Source organism: Tripterygium wilfordii, chromosome 17, assembly GCF_013401445.1.
Source record: "Tripterygium wilfordii isolate XIE 37 chromosome 17, ASM1340144v1, whole genome shotgun sequence".
In the NCBI taxonomy this organism is placed as follows: domain Eukaryota; kingdom Viridiplantae; phylum Streptophyta; class Magnoliopsida; order Celastrales; family Celastraceae; genus Tripterygium; species Tripterygium wilfordii.
In genome coordinates, this window is record NC_052248.1 from 2,943,826 (window position 1) to 2,960,406 (window position 16,581).

The 16,581-nt window shown below is 37.1% G+C and overlaps 4 protein-coding genes across 5 annotated transcripts; 1 reads left to right on the top strand and 3 right to left on the bottom strand.

Moving 5' to 3' along the window:
- Positions 1-1,749: 1,749 nt before the first annotated feature.
- Positions 1,750-3,270, bottom strand: LOC119983191. The gene is made up of 5 exons (XM_038826897.1): positions 3,202-3,270; positions 2,929-3,105; positions 2,756-2,830; positions 2,490-2,630; positions 1,750-2,364 (listed from the first exon to the last, which is right to left on the bottom strand). The coding sequence occupies exons 1-5, from the start codon at positions 3,202-3,204 to the stop codon at positions 2,023-2,025; spliced, it is 738 nt and encodes a 245-aa protein (XP_038682825.1). The 5' UTR covers positions 3,205-3,270; the 3' UTR covers positions 1,750-2,022.
- Positions 3,271-6,854: 3,584 nt separating this feature from the next.
- On the bottom strand, positions 6,855-8,062 carry LOC119982802. Of its 2 annotated transcripts, none has more exons than XM_038826371.1 (2): positions 7,790-8,062; positions 6,855-7,539 (listed from the first exon to the last, which is right to left on the bottom strand). In XM_038826371.1, exon 2 carries the CDS (start codon positions 7,497-7,499, stop codon positions 7,080-7,082), a length of 420 nt encoding a protein of 139 aa, XP_038682299.1. In that variant the 5' UTR covers positions 7,500-7,539; positions 7,790-8,062; the 3' UTR covers positions 6,855-7,079. The 2 variants fall into 2 exon arrangements, with proteins under 2 accessions (XP_038682299.1, XP_038682298.1); XM_038826370.1 differs by having other exon boundaries at positions 6,855-7,534; positions 7,790-8,057.
- Positions 8,063-9,823: 1,761 nt separating this feature from the next.
- On the top strand, positions 9,824-12,027 carry LOC119983161 (protein GRAVITROPIC IN THE LIGHT 1). Its single transcript, XM_038826857.1, has one exon. The coding sequence runs from the start codon at positions 9,987-9,989 to the stop codon at positions 11,451-11,453; it is 1,467 nt and encodes a 488-aa protein (XP_038682785.1). The 5' UTR covers positions 9,824-9,986; the 3' UTR covers positions 11,454-12,027.
- Positions 12,028-13,367: 1,340 nt separating this feature from the next.
- On the bottom strand, positions 13,368-16,289 carry LOC119981804 (receptor-like protein 7). The gene has a single exon (XM_038824946.1). It carries the CDS (start codon positions 16,287-16,289, stop codon positions 13,368-13,370), a length of 2,922 nt encoding a protein of 973 aa, XP_038680874.1.
- Positions 16,290-16,581: the final 292 nt, after the last annotated feature.

Here is a 16,581-nt window from a genome sequence, read left to right on the forward strand (position 1 = left end):
TAACAATATGCACTCAAGTACAGATCCTCTTGCTGTAATCCCTTTCCTCTCTTACCTTTTTCTTTTTCTTTTTTATCTTTCTTTCCACTTCACCTGTAAAAATTGTGTGTGATGTATTTGTGAGAGGTTTGAACATTTCCTTGCTTGGTGGACTTGTAGGTGTTCAATCTTGCAGGTGTTCAATCTTAGAAAGAGCCATTGACACTGAAGTTTCTCTGCTCAGTAGTTAAAACCCATGATGAAAAGCTTCTCTTTTCAGTTATGGCAATAAACCCATGAAGAAGTAGAAGACAAAGTTGTAGTCTTTTTTCCCTACTTAATCTAGGAAAACACACAATGCCAACCACCGCCTTTCTGTGCTCTTCCTCCTCCTAGCATTCCTCTCCACCACCATCACCACCACAGGAGAAACCATTTCAAATGCAGAGAAGGAGAACCGGAGAATGGCAATAATTTGAGGGAAATTTGGTAGGATCAATTAGGGGTATTATTAGATTGAGGTTTTTTAAGATTTTTGGGGTGTACTTAATCAACTCATGGGTACAATTAATCCTCATCAAACATATATGCATAGTGATTCTGCTGATACTTCTGTGCCGTTTGGCGAGGCGTTGAACGCCAGCGGATCGAACAGCGGAAACGCCAACACCTTGCAAACATGCACTTTATTGGATTTGGAGGACCCCAGTTGAGATACTCTTAATTAATGAACTAGGTGGGACTTGGAAATCTTCCTCAACAAATCTGTATATTTTATTAAAAGAAACTTTTTTTTCTCACAAAATTTCTTATGGTTGTTCGTTTATCACAGCATAAAATTCCCATATCTTTTTGATTTGACATTTAGTACACTGAGTGACGAGTGCATTAATTAAAAGCTAAATAAAAAGTATAAAGCAGGACCATCTATAATCCTAGGACTAAAAACAAGTGTCGTGTTAATGGCCATTGATCGGATAACACTTTGTATCAAAAAGTGGTGTGATCATAACATTTTAATCACATAAAAACAAAAATCAAATCTCTTTAAGAATAGTAAAGACAAACGAGGCATTCCGCACCAAGTCTTTTCATTTTTTTTAAGGTCATAGGTCATGCTCTAAACAATGTCCAAGGGGTATGAAGATCATCATAACGGATGAAAACTATCCAAATTTCAACCATTGATGAGAATAAAACCCTAAACCTCAAGATACTGAACAAACAACCTATTAACCAGGCTATCTCCCAATCTCTACCAAGTTTGAAACCCAAATAGACCATTAATATTAGGGGTGTTCACGATCGATTTTTTGGGGTTTTTTGACATGAAAATAACCGATCAAATGGTTCATTTTTTCGGTTTTTTATTGATTCGATTTGATTTTTAGTAGATAAATGTGTAACTTTATATTATAAAAAATCGATTAATCATTTCGATTTCGATTTGGACAGTTTTTTTTTACAGCCCTAATTAAGATAACAAGCAAGTGGAAACTGTTCACCAACACTGTAGAGGGTGGACTTATTTATTTGTATTTGACCTTTTCGTGCGTTTCTACTTTGTCACTATTTGGTCATAGGCAACAAAAAGCAATCAAAAGGGGTTCAGAAACAAACAAAAAGAGATGACCCAGATGCTGCTTTCTGGTGTTTTGCAGTTCTGCAATGTCCATAAACATGGAGATGGTGATAATAGCTCAACAAGTAAGCATCTTTAGCGCTTAAAGATAATGTGATAAACTTACAGATCATTTGGAACCATAAACCAAAACAAAGCCATAAAACAGAGCCCTCTTGTCACTATTACCACTCACTCTCTTTCACTACTGTAAAACTCTGTAAAAAGAACCAAAAAAGAAGGAAACCATTCACCATTTTTTGGATTGGACACAACTCACCCACTACTAAAGGAGGGAAGAAACACACTTCTCCCTTCTGCAAAAATTGAGAGAGTTTTCTTCTTCTTTTTTTCCTTAATACCCTAATTACTCTTTCGCTATGTAATTAAACTACCAACTATGTCCTCAAAAGCATTGTGATTCAAAAGAGTGGAGAGCGTTGTGGTTGTGGATTCTTTTTCCTCCGGTTCATGAACCCCACTGAAATCTCGGATGCAGGATAGAATTTCGGCCGGCACGCCGATAAGCTACTCCTCTTCTTCCTCACTATATCCGTTGTGGCAGTGCACCACTCTGTCCTGCACCCAACCCCACCACTTGACCCGCCCGAACCGGATGATGTCAATATCGAGCTGGCCGGTTCAAGAACACAGTCAGGGGTCAGACCATCGTCCAGAACCGGTTCCGATAAAGTTAAGAACTTGCAGTCAAGAAGGAATTTTGAGAGTCCACCTTCAGATTGGGTTCTTAAGAGATGGTCAATCTGAAACGAAAGAAACATGGATAACCATTTGAGAAAAACTGGAATACTGAAATGGGTATGTGATGGAAATCAAAATTAATAAGAACTGACAAACAAATTTAATGAATGTGTACGTATATAAATACCTTGCAGAAGAGTGAGCAGAAGAGGTAAGAGTGCTGAAGATTCCTGTCACAGCTGAAGCATATGTTGCCGGAGTTCCTGAACGACCTTGTTTGTGGCCGTGGATTTAAAAACAAAACTTTTGCACTGTTGGTGGTGTATGACTATAGATAAACAGAGACATGAATTCAAAAAACTGTGCTACGATTCTCTGATTATTCAAAGAAAATAGAAGCAGAGAGGAATTTAAGAACATAAAAACCAGAGATCACAGGATTCAAGAAGTTACTTGAACAAATGAACAGTCGAATAACTTGTGAGCGTCACCCAATTTTATCACATCGTGATACACATACCTCCTAATCTGAAAAACAGAGACCCGAAAAGATAAAATCAAAAAACCCTGAAAGAAAGTGTTCAATACAGAGGATTTTATCAAGGAAATTAATTTTTTGTATTGACCTGCAAGAGACGGTGAGAGCTGTGAGGGGACAAACAGTGAGGGCATAAACTGATGCAACAGTCCAAGCAATAAACGTTCTTCTCATTCTTCTTAGCCTCTTCATGGATTACACAGGCATTGAAGAACTTCTGTGTCAGAAGACCCTCAAGCCACCGTGGAAGTTGTGAAGACACAACCTGTAACAATAAACATACTTAATTCAATATCAATTCAAATGAGTAATAGAGAAGAAAATAAATCCGCAATTAAAGAGAACAGAAAACTAAACCCACCATGGTTTTCCTTCTCAAGTTTTCAATTCAGATGAAGAGAGAGAGAGAGAGAGAGGAGTGCATGTGGGTTTATGGAGAAGTGGGTGGAGGAACCATTACTTTGCGGGAGAGACAAAAGAGAGGAGGAACGGCGCCTGTACTTGAGACAGGTTACTGTTACCAATAAGAAAAACCAAGAGAGAGCAAAAGAAAAGAAAATGTTGGTTGGGCCTTGATTAAAAAGATTTGCTGTGCCTGTGCGCCTCTGTCTCATGTTTTTGACATTGTGTTGCTTCTGTTCACAGTCCAGTCTATTTTGCACGAACTTGGAAATAAAAAAAATATCCAGAAAAATGAATAGTTTTTTTGTCTTTTTCTATCCTAAGACATCCCAAAAGCCCCTCCAAGAAGAAACCCTAACCACAAGTCCATAACTATATCCATATCCAGTCCAGTTAGTTCTAGTAAAGGACAAGACTTTACAAACAGCAACTTTTTTTTCTCATTTCCTGGTGGAAAACGGTCATTGAAAAGGGAAGGGGCAACTGGCTCTGGGTTTTTTTCAAAAAGTTTACCCACTTCTTTGTGACTCAAAATTTAATGCCCCATCTTCCTATATATGCAATTTTGTTGTGTTTAGGGTTTGAAATTTGACAGTATGTTTTTATCTGAAACTAAGAAGTTTATATATGATTTTGGATTGGTTTACTTTGCAGATCATGCAGACTGGGATGAATAAATCTTATATTTTTTTTGGTGAATATGGAAATGTTCTTAAATGAATTCTGAAGTCAATTACTCTGGAATTATCGGTACCAAGGGACATCTAACTATCGAGATTTTACTCCAAATTATTAGGAGGCAAATAATACCAGTGTCCACAATAATTGACAGAGGTTTTAGGAACTTGTCAGATGAATTGTACACGTGTGAGAATTTTATATCGGAGTATAACAATTAACAAGCAAAAGCCAACAAATACTCTAAAAAGTTGAATAAATTAACTGATCCTATTATCTACTGTCAGAGATAATTAATTCACTACTATAAAAGCTAATGTGTTTTCATCTAATTATAGTTGTCAAATGTGGGCTCTTTATGCCCCTTCAAAATTGTAAGTTTATTTGTCATTACTAGGAGGGAGAGATAGATATTTATTGGAATATATATATATATATATATATATAAAAGAATTCTTACGTACAAAGAGGGAGTAGGGGAGGGAGAGAGTAGGCATCAAATTCAAAACACCTTTACGTATGGTGACAGAAAGGAAGCAAAAGTAGCATCATATCCAGTTATTCACACAGATACACCTTTAATGCACCATTTGACTAATCTTCTCTAATTTTAGATTTAGGGTTAGTTTAGTAGTGCATTTATAAAATAATAGATATGTCAATAGAAATGATGATAACAAAAATATTGGACAATTTTAGTAGCAGAAATGCTGACTGAATGTTGAGTAGGGGTTTGGTTATATTTTTGCTATTAATATTTGTGTTGTATAGCATTTTGTGATAAATTACGTGCATGGGTATTATGCATATTTATTGTATACGTTGTATCCAAACAAACAGTTTAATTATTAAAAATAATATAATGACTTTTAAATTAATTAAAGATAATAATAAATTATAAATTACTTAATTTATTTATTATTTAATTTATCTTATAAATTCAATCGTGGAATAACTAAGTATCGTCTAATTACAATATCCTACCGGTAGGATACATACCGTATCCTATCGATAAGATACATTAAGTTTCATATCACTAGGATACCTACCGGTAGGATAGTCCTATCATTAGTAGATTGTGATAAATTACGTGTAGGGGTATTATATATATTAATAAAAAATTAATTTATGTGTTAGTTAATTTATTAAATGAAAAGTATTTAAATAAAACTATTCCTTAATAAGTGGTCTATTTGGCATAATATTAATTGGATGGGAGCAAAACAGAGAAAAGCTGATGAAAAGTAGTGAAATTGTTAAAATTTAGAGCATTTCAAAAGTAGTAGAAATGCCCCTAAAAATTATATTGGATTATGTGCCAAAAAATGATTGTTTGGATGACCTGCAACATTTATACTAACAAGTAGTATAAATGTTGATAGAAAATGTCATCCAAACAGGCCCTTAGCTGATCCTATGCAATGTTTCTGCATATCATATTCGTGGCAGGATTCATTAAAAAAAAAAAAAAAATAGAGTACATTTCAACACCCAATAACTTTGGGGAATGTGATGAACCATCTTCACACTGTCTGGTGTCCAAACCAATCAATACTGTATTGTTGGATCAGTTTGAATGAAATTAAAACTGATAAGTTTAAGCCATTTCAAGCTCACTTAGTAAGTTTTCTGGATTTCATATCTTGATAAGAAAAGGGGTAAAGGAGGTAAGGTACTGTAAATGACAGCACGGTCTTACTCTTCACATGAAGCATATATGTCTCTTTCGCTCCTAATGATCTCTTCGATATCAATACAAGAAAAAAAATTTTAAATGCCAAAGCCTACCAAGTGTATAGTGTAGACACCTTTGATAATGTTCAACAATACTGATTAAGCAAAAATGAATTAACAGCAGTAATCTACAAGCATTCCAAAGATAGCAGCGGCTAAAGTATGGCACGCGGACAAAAATAGCAACTCTGATTAGATAAAACCCTTCCATCCAGAGTCTTGACTGGGTTGAAAACAATAACTATTGCAAAAGAAAGTATACTAACAGGGACGATTTCCTAAACTGGTGAATTTGTGAGGATTACTGAATGCAGGCCCCAGGAAGGAAACCAAGTGCATGTGCACTATCTTTGCTCTTCAATGCGAGCACATACAAAGGATACTAGGATTTACAAACACAAAAAGATCTAGAAAGTATAAGAAAAGGGATCTGTGAGTGAATTTGTAAATGAATAAAGAACTAGACAATCTCATCTAGATAATTACACAAGGTTTACCAAGAATGATACTTGAGTGGGTCGAAGTAATAACTATGCTGCCAAATGAAAACATCAAAGCCTCTCAAATCCATGTATGATGGAACACAATTCAGGTATGGAACGGAAAACTTGAATAGACTGCCCATTTTATGAAAGAATGGAATCATATTGGCCGCCAACCACACTGACATAAGAGCAACCTAGCGACTAAGATTTCTGCTACTATGGGCGCTTGACGAGGGCAAGCACACACAAAATAACGCCTTACATTGTGAAAAATGCTCTTTTTCTAGATTGAAACTTTGAATACATAGATATCAAAGTCACCATAAATGGCAAGCTCAGTATGAAGCAAACTTACCGAATAACAAGAAAGACAAACCTACAAATTATTTTCAACTTACAAGAGATAAAATTTGAACCATGACACGGAGAATTCAAAAACTCAAGCATGTTCAACAAAATCTTCGACAATAAAGTAGCAGCTTCTTGAAAACATCAAATAACATATTGTGAAAACCTAAACAACGTAAAAAGAGACTCAAATTGCATTCATCACACTAATTGACACAAATGGCAGAAAAGTTTTTACTTGCAGAGCACTTGGCACTTGAGGATGACAATGGAAAAAGTGATCCAAACCAACTTCTTAGCAAACTAAGCAAGAACTCAAGCTACTCAACTTACATGGTGCAATACAACAAAATTAACACCAAAAACATAACAGAATATACCAGAAGCAGCAAATTCAATAACATTGTGTACAATAACTCATATTTAGGAAGTGAAAGCATACACTCTTTAGTCTAGTAAAATTACATGTAACTTTCCTTCCTACCAAAAATAGTTCAAAACTTACTAGATATAGAGAATTCAGTAACATTTGTATAACAAATCTAAATTTAGGGATTGAAAGCATACCCAATCCATCCCAGCATAATCAAATTTAACTTTTCTTTCTCCTTGCAGGATCACCCAAAGCCACAATATGCATCATTCTAACCATTATAGGAAATATTATCTTGTCATGCTCTGAAGCTTGTGGCCATGAGATGTCTGTGTGTATAAACTTTCTGCGGCCATGAATCTTCTTACAGAGGCCTTTCCGGGCGTTCAGCCTCACCATAGTGGCTTCCTTCGCATTGTTGTCTTTCTCAGCAGCATTCAGGGCCTGCGATAGCAGGGACAAATCGTATGGAGAATTGGAGTCAGTAGGAGTTTCTACAGTCGATTTAGTACCATTAAGGGCCTCTGAGAGCTCGCTAAAATCAAAGCATGGAGCAGTCTCCTTCTGAACATTCTCGCCGTTACTACTCCCACTGGGTTTCTTCACCAATAGATGAACTCTCTTCGATTCTGGCTTCATGATTATTCACAAGAACAACTCTCAACCTCTACAATCTACCTTAATTAAAACCCAGAAAAGGTATTAAATTTACAGATTAAACCAATTATCCAAACCAACTGCAAACACGAAAAAAAACATGAATAAAAATTACTCGCTAATTTAGAAATCCCTATTAAGTTCAGAATTTCTAGGTAAACTGAAGTTCGGTACATAAAAACTGTAAATTTACACGAAGAGAAATCAAAAAGAGGAGAATAAAAGCAGCACCAAAAAAACTGTTCCCAAACGATTAATTAAGTTTCGCGTACTTGTGTTCGTAATGCTTGCTTTTCAGTTTCTTGACAACCGGAGAGAAAACTGTTGTCGCCGATTAACGGAAAATCAGCCGGAGACTAATGCGTTCTGTCAATCCAGCAAGCGATTGCTAGTGGTGGGGATGGTAAAGGGGGCTCCCCAAGCTGCGTAAGAAACAAGGTCGATTGTAAGAGATCGACTTCGGCGCACAATAGCTGTCTGTCTCTGGTTTTGGTCCCGTACCACAATGCTGGGTCTTCAACCCGTATGATTACTGGGCCTTATGAAAAGGATAGGCCCATATAATCGCTTCCGGTTTTTTGTTTTCAATGGCAATTCAACAAGTCCAACCCAAAACCTAGGGGTCGCAAAAAATCGGTCATGTGTTTATGAAATATTTACATATTCAGACTCTAATCTAGGTTGAATTTTGGACATACCTAATTGATCAAACCCAGATTGATTTAAATCCGAACAAGTAAACTGGACAATAAACTAATCTAGGTTAGGGTCAGGTCAAATAAACCGATATGTTTGGACCCAGACTCAATTGGACCTAGATTTCGGACATATAACTTATGTCCAAACTTGGTTTAATTCGAGTTAAACAAATTCGGTCATTCGAACTAGACAGAATTTGTCACTTCTAAACACAACCCTTTTCACCTAAATTTAATCAGCCATGAGGATAAATAATGGACTCATTGGACAAGAATCACAAGATCAAACCAAAAGGATCAAAAAATAAGAAGAAAAAGAGATGAGAGAAGTAAACTATACTAGCTTAAACTTAATCATAGATTCACCAATAAGAGTTTGGACTTCTCAGTTGGATACAACAACACTAAGACACATTGTTTGCTTCACTAATTCTTTTTTTGAGCTTTGTTATTTTTCCATTACACAAGTAATTAAGTTATGATTGTGATAATGATTAGGATTTTTGGTAGTGGAGGTATTCCACTACAAAATGTCTACTAAAAGCATTACAATCACACAAAAAAACACTACTTAAGATTAAAGTGACCACAAAAGGCTAGCATGCTCACAACATTGGCCTGATAAACATGTACAGGATAGGAAAATTTTGGAGGTCTTGTAAAGCCACTTTGAGACTGGAGACCAAGCCTTTTTTTTTTTTTTTAGAGGCCAAGACTTGGTACTGGCTAGATCATGATATGCTTATGTTTTTTTGAAGTTTTTTAAAAGAAAAATACTTCCTCTAATTTCGATTTTAAACCCCATCCATCTTACTATTGGATGTTTAGAGACCCTATATCTGTGTTCACAATCAACAAGTATTCCATGTGCCACATTAATTGAAAGTTAAAACGAGTATTCCGCATGCCACATGAAATGAGGGTTAAAATGAGAGATAATTTTTAGGGTATATAAACATTATATTCTTTTTTAACCATTCACATCATATTCTTGACCAAAAGTTACAGGGATCCCAGTAAATTAGAACTCAATCATCTCAGTTATTGATATGTCATTCTTTGATTCAATCATCAAGTTTTGTGAATCTCTACACTTACATCAATTAAGGGACCAAATGAATTATTGAGATGACTGAGATCCCTGACATTTTTGAATTTTGACTCCAAATTGTCTCGATCACTATTAGGAATAAACTTTGAAACTACCATATATATACAAAAATAATGCATATCTACCATGTCAATCAAAATAACTTTATATAAAATATTGACAAATTTAACAACCTACCAACAACTACAAAATCTTCGTTGGTTGATTGTTTGTGAATTTCTAGTCAATGTGAGTTAGTATTTCACACTTCATCTTTTGATATCACCTTTATATTGTTCTTTTCATGGTCAAACTTCGCAGGCTGCAAATTGCAGCCTGTGAAGTGTGAACCGGCCTGTCATTTTAGTATTTCTTCCTTATTACCGTTAAATCAAACAGGTCTACAAAGTCAAGCCGAGCTAGTAGAGTACAGAATTAATTAAAATAAATCAAAATATTATTAAATGATTTATTAAATATTTAAAAAAAAAAATGAAAATAGCAAGCAAGCGCATACCTTCCTTCCAAGACATCCAAAGCACAAGAGCATAGAAAGAAGTAGCAGTGCGTTTCAAGAATTCTCTCTCTTTCTTTCCCTTTCTGTCTCTCCATTCAATCGAGAGAAAGTTCAGTGAACCATTGGAAGGAGACCCATAAAGACAACTTTTTTTTTTATTTGCCATGCCAGACATGGCGGATGGGTCCTCCACAAGACCCCCACAAATCTCCGAGATGTTCCAGAAATTCGCCCTTTCCTTCAAGACTAAAGCTTTCGAGTTCTTTGCCGACGAGGATGGTATCAATAATGAAGAAACTGATGGTTTCACTCTCCTCGACTCCGCCGAGGATTTCATTCCTGACCAGAAAGTCATCATTCTCAAGCCCGATAGGCCAATCCATCAAAATCAGGATTCACCGGAGAGCAATTCGCGATTTTCGTCTTCTTCGTTTAATTCTGGAATTGGACACGCTGATACCCAGACGACCCACGCTTTGATTTCTTCGGTATTCGCTGCCGTTTCGTCGTTTGAAGCTTCGTATCTGCAAATGCAGACGGCGCATGTACCGTTTAATGAGGAGGGCATAAAAGTTGCTGACAGGGCTTTAGTATCGAATTTGCAGAGATTATCTGATCTCAAGCAGTTTTATAGGGAAATTTGTAGGAATCCTGAGTTTGGTGCTGAGTTGCCAATTGGGTCTCACTTGGAAACTCAAGTGCAAGAGAATCAGAGCAAGCTGAGAATTCTTGGGACTGTTTCGAACCGGTTACAGGAAGAAATTGATAAAAAAGATAACGATGTTTTGGCTTTGAGGAGGAAACTGGGCGAGATACAAAAGTTCAATTCGAAGCTGTCGAAGAGGTTATCCGGTAATTTGAATAGTTCTTCTTGTGAAGTTTTGTGTTCTCTTAAAGTCTTTGATTCTGTGCTGCATGATGTTTGCAAAGCTTCACATAAGTTTACTAAGGTTTTGATTGATTTGATGAGAAAAGCTGGGTGGGATTTAGATTTAGCCTCGAATTCGATTCATTCTGGTGTTGAATTTGCAAGGAAAGGGAATAGAAAGTATGCATTTTTGTCATATGTTTGTCTGAGAATGTTTCGTGGGTTTGATTTAGAAGGATTTGGTTCAGGTGATGAGTACCAAGAGTTCTGTAACGGTCATATTTCAGATTCAGTCAATACTAACAGTTCATTGAAGCAATTACTCGAGCATGTATCAAGCAATCCGATGGAATTGCTAAGTAGTCATCCTACTTGTGGGTTTTCAAAGTTTTGTGAAAGGAAGTACCAAGAGCTTATTCATCCAACAATGGAGTCTTCAATTTTCAGCAATTTGGATCACAACGAAGTTGTCCTAGATTCATGGAGGTCATTGAGTATATTCTATGAATTGTTTGTCAACATGGCTAGTTCCATTTGGATACTTCATAAGCTTGCCTTTTTGTTCGATCCTGTGGTTGAAATTTTCCAAATGGAAAGAGGGGTTGATTTTTCAATGGTATACATGGAAGATGTAACAAGGAAATGTGCCTTGTCAGATAAAACCAGGGCGAAGGTGGGTTTTACAGTTGTTCCGGGTTTCAAAATTGGGAGAACAGTGATTCAGTCCCAGGTTTATTTTTGTGGCTTGAATTGTACAGAGTAGTAGGCTGCGCTTCCTTTTGTGTACAAAGGTATGAACTATGAGTATTCAGAATGTGAAGGTGCAAAAAAGGGCAAATTAAACAGAAGAAAAAAGTTTGTGTTTTTTTTCCTTGCGAAATCTTCATATGACAGACCTTGGAGGACTTGGATTGTAGAGTAATCATAGTGACATGAGAATCCAAATGGCTTGGGTTGCCGTTTCAAACATTCAACAGATGTCTTAACTATGTTGATGATGCATCCATGGCATAAACACTCGGAGTGCTGCGCACAACCGCACAGGGAATGGCTATAGCCTATAGTATGAAGGTGTTTTTGGTTATCTTCTGACATTCAGCTACAATATCATGTTGGTTCTGAAAGTTACTTCCCTTTTTTTAGGGTTTTTTTTCTTCCCTTTACTCTCATGTAAAAGTGCTGTAAAGTTTTCCCCTTTTTTTACTCTTTTGTTACTTGTTGTGAGCTCTTCTAACACAAAATTGTATTACCGAGTTGTGTATCACAGTGTAGTTCCACATTCCACAATATAGCAGCTTTAATTCAAAGTCGAATTCTTTCCTCTACAGTTATATTTATAATAAGTTGGTTCTTAAAAATATCCAAAGAAAAGTGCACGACCTTTACTTTACTGCTTGTTGGGTTGTTTTGTGAATACTTGCATGTTATGAAGCAATTAGCTTGACTGCTCTCTTGCTTATGCAAATGCTATGTTTGGGTTTTAATTTGTCTTCATATTTTTTTGGAGTTTTGTGAATGTCAAATTCTACACACGTTCTTGCCTCCAACGCTTGTGCAAATGCTGCTTATTGCAAACTGATCTGGATAAGAAGTTACTGGGAAGTGGAAGAGTTAGGTAAGTGATGTTATTAAACTGTTTACTATTGGAGCCTTGCGATGCATGTTTCTGACTACACTCATTGTACAATTGATACCTAAGCATCTCAGATCTTTGTTTCCTTTTTATTTCTCCTCTTCTATCATGTTATGGTGCTTGACAGCTCATCAAATATGTGCCTCTGATACTCCTTATGTGATATTTTTTTGAGGGATTCCATAATGTACTTTTGTGAGATAAACTAAGAGAAATATTGCACTTGTCTTTCTACAATGATTTGTTTATGATATGCCTCCATGACCTGTAACTTAAAAACTGATTTGTCACAAGCCTGCTCTGTTGTGCTGGGTTGTACATTATTTGAGGTTCTCATATTTGACACCAATCTGTGCTTCCTACTGGGAATACAGTGCTGATTACTGAGTTTACATGTTACCTTAACTAGTGCTAATCATGGTGTGTTTTATTAAAAGGGTTTTGAACAGTTTAATATGGCTCTGCTCTCGTGGCAGGAGTTCTGTTGTTTCGATTATCTGCATTTGAATACATTTTTTTCTTTAGTTTTAATATCTATCTCTGAACATCAGTTTCTGGGGGATCTCGATTTCCCATTTACATATTGACTAAATATACTAATATTAGTTTCTTGAGTTGCCATCTGCTAGTCTTGTTAGTTTACAATGAATTTATTCTTTTGTTTGGCCACAAAAGTTGCATCTACACTGTCAACATAACTATATAAGAATGCTCTCATTTGAAAAAAAAGATTGCCTGTACCTGTGGGGGACTTGGGACCTCTGTTTGAGTATTTTGTTGTTGTCTTCTTGTACTCGTTTGTTTACTGTCATACATCTATGCATAAAATGCAGAGCGGATTTGGTTTGTATACAATTTCCAGCAGCAACTCTGAATCAAACGGAGGCCTCCATTGCTTATTTTTGTTAAGCCAAACCTAATAAAAACAGTAGAGAGATGGAATACAATAGAGGGATAGAGAAACATAAAATTAAAAAAAAAACACACATACACAGATCTAGAACAACATAAGAAGATACATAATATGGAAATGCCTTGGGAAATTCAAACTCTGTGTCCTCTTCTTCTCAGCCTTCTCTTGTTTTGTTGCCTCCTGCCAAAGCTTTCCACAAACCATTCATGTTTTGATGCGGTGAATCTGAGTCCGGTGACAACTCCAACAACTAGTCCACTTGCATATCCAATCGCAATTATCATCCACAAAACATATGCTGAAGAACCCCCCGAGCCCTGATCATCTTCACCAGTTGAAGGCGATGGAGGTGATTCCCCTGCATTTCCGCACAACTTCGACAGTGGCTTCCCACACAATCCCAAGTTGTCCTTGTATGAACTGTTCTCAAATGTAGCAAATTGTTTTCCTTGTGGTATAGGACCTATTAGCTGATTATGAGAGACATTAAAGAATGAAAGGGATGTGAGCTGCGCGAGCTCTAGTGGAATCTCTCCTGAAAGCATGTTGCTCGAAAAATCCAACGATTCGAGCACTCTGAGGTTTTCTATACCCAATGGGATATGGCCTGAGAGACGATTGTTGGAAAGGTTAAGTGAATGGAGATTCTTCAAAGTTGTAATGGACTCCGGGATCTCCCCTTCAAATTTGTTGCTTGAAAGATCGATAGATGTAAGGACTTCTGGTATCTTCTGGTAATCCGTGCTGACACCTTTGTTAACCAAAGTTAGTTTATAAGTGTAAATATGAGGTGCCACGAAACTAAAACCAAAAAAAGTTGTAGTTTTTGCCATATACGAAAAGTGATTCACATCAGAATTTCTCATGCCATTCCATTTCTGAAAGTACTCAGATGGTAGAATGCCAGTGAAACCGTTGTAGGAGATGTCAATGATCTGCAGCATGGAGAACTCGAAACCTGTTGCAGGGCTTCCAACTGCACCAAAAAATTTGTTGGATCTCAAGATGAGGACCTGGAGATTATGCAGAGCTCCCAACCAAAAGGGGAATGTGTCACTGATCTGATTGTCACCAAGATTTAGAAACTCTAACATTGTATGATTAGCCAATGACCTCGGTAATGTTCCTTGCAGTGCATTATGACCTATACCGATCATCCTCAAATTACTTCCATTCGCTAATGTTTCAGGAATAGTTCCACGGAAGGAGTTTTGTTCGAGATTTAAAATGTTCAGATTGTTTGCCTTGTCGAACAAACATTGCGGAAGCATGCCACTCAAGTTGTTGAATGACAAATCAAGGGCATACAGGTGAGGTAGATCGCAGAAGGTTGAAGAATTTTCTCCACTGAAATTGTTGTTAAAGAAGAAATAGTCGACGATGGAGGGTGGAGGTCTGGGGACTGGACCTTGGATCTTGTTGTAAGCTAGCGCTAGGGCTTTTAGATTATGAAGGCGCGAGACCAATGCAGGTTGCTCAAAGCCGGTCAAAAAATTGAAACCAAGAAAAACAACCTCCAAAGTTTCTGTAATGTTCCATAACCAGCTCGGAATCTGGCCGTGAATTTTATTTCGAGAGAGACGCAAGTACTCCAGTTTATCTTGGTACCTAAGGAAGTCAGGGAACTCCCTCAAGTTGCACGAGCCGAGTCCCAGTACGTGCCACTTTCGTAGAGTAGCGTTTGCATTGGTCACATGGAGCAACGTAAAATCATTATCTGATATACCAAATTCTTTCATGTGTTGGAGGTTGAAAAATGGGTTTAGATTAACATTGCCGCTCAAGTGATTTGTGTACAAATGAATAGCTTCAAGATTCACAAGTTCTGAAATTTGAGGAGGAAAAGGGCCGTGGAATTCATTATTACCAAGGTCTAAGATGGCTAACCGAGTGAGGTTTGTTAGCCAATGTGGAATTTGGCCTCTTAAATGGTTAGAGTTGAGTTGTAAATGATTGAGTCGAGTGAAGTTTTTGAGAAAGTGAGGGATTTCACCACTTATATTGCAATAGAAAAGGTCCAACTGAATGAATTCAATTTGCTTTTCAAGCCATGACAAGTACCTACAATTAAAATTATCATTGCCTGAAATTGAGAGAGAGGTGAGATGTGTAAGGTTTGCCAATGAAGAAGGGATTTGGCCAAAGAAGTTATTCTCACGGAGTTTGAGTAAGGTGATCTTGCTAAGATTACCGAGGGAAGATGGGATTGGGCCTGAAAAGTTACAATTACCAATATCCAATCCATTCAAGGAATGAAGGTTTCCTATTGAAGGAGGCAATCGACCTGAGAATTTTGTGAATTGAAGCTGTAAAAACTTGAGAGGAGAGCCCCAGTGAAATTCAGGTAGATGACCAATAAGTTCTTCATTCATCCCCACATTGAGAAACTGCAGGTTTGGTAGTTCAAAAATTCCCATTGGAAATCTGCCAAGCAGGCCGCACTTATAGAGACGAAGAGATGATAATGAAGACAAATTTGCAACTTTTTCAGGGATTGGAGCATATAAGTCTACATTGTCAAGATGTAGTTTCTCAATGTGACTTAAATTTTCTACTAACCAGGTCAGGTCAGGACTTCTGAGCTCTAGCATTCTTGCTTTAGCTGCATCCAAATTTCCTGTCAAATCAAGAGATCTCAATCTACTCAACCCTGCTATTTCTAATGGAATCTTACCAGAGAATCTGGAGGAGGAGAGATTGAGATAAGCTAGCCTTGAAAAACTGCGAAACCCAGAAGGAATTTGGGAGGAGTTGAAATGATTGTCCGCGAGGTTAAGCCTTTGAAGGTGGCCTAGATGGAAGAGGGTGCTACTAGAATTGATAGAACCATAGAGACAACTGCTACCGAGGTCAAGGCTAGTGACGCGGCCGGTATGCTGATCACACATCACACCATCCCACGAGCAGCAATCTGGATTCTCTCCTTGTTGATTCCATGATATCGTCTTCGGATAAGAAGAGGTATGAGAAGAAGCTGACTTGTCGACGACAAAGCTTCGCTTGAATTGCAGCAAGGCCAAGCTTTCTTCATTGTGACATAGGAGACGTGTCATGTAAAGACTCTTGTTAGAGATGTTTTCATTAATTTCAATAACGTGTTACAACAGACTAGATATATACACAGTTTAACTATAGCTATAACACAGGTAGTAGAGTCAGTTATGATACTGACAGTACAGAGAAAGAGTCGTTTGAAGATATTGTAACAGTTAGATGAGATACACTTTTCAAACTATAGGGCCTGACTTTCGTGATCTCTAGAGTTGGACTTTTGTTGAGAACATGGCCCAGTTATGTACTGAGGCCCGTTGGCCATGCTTCCCTCTTTACACCCCCGTAAGATGG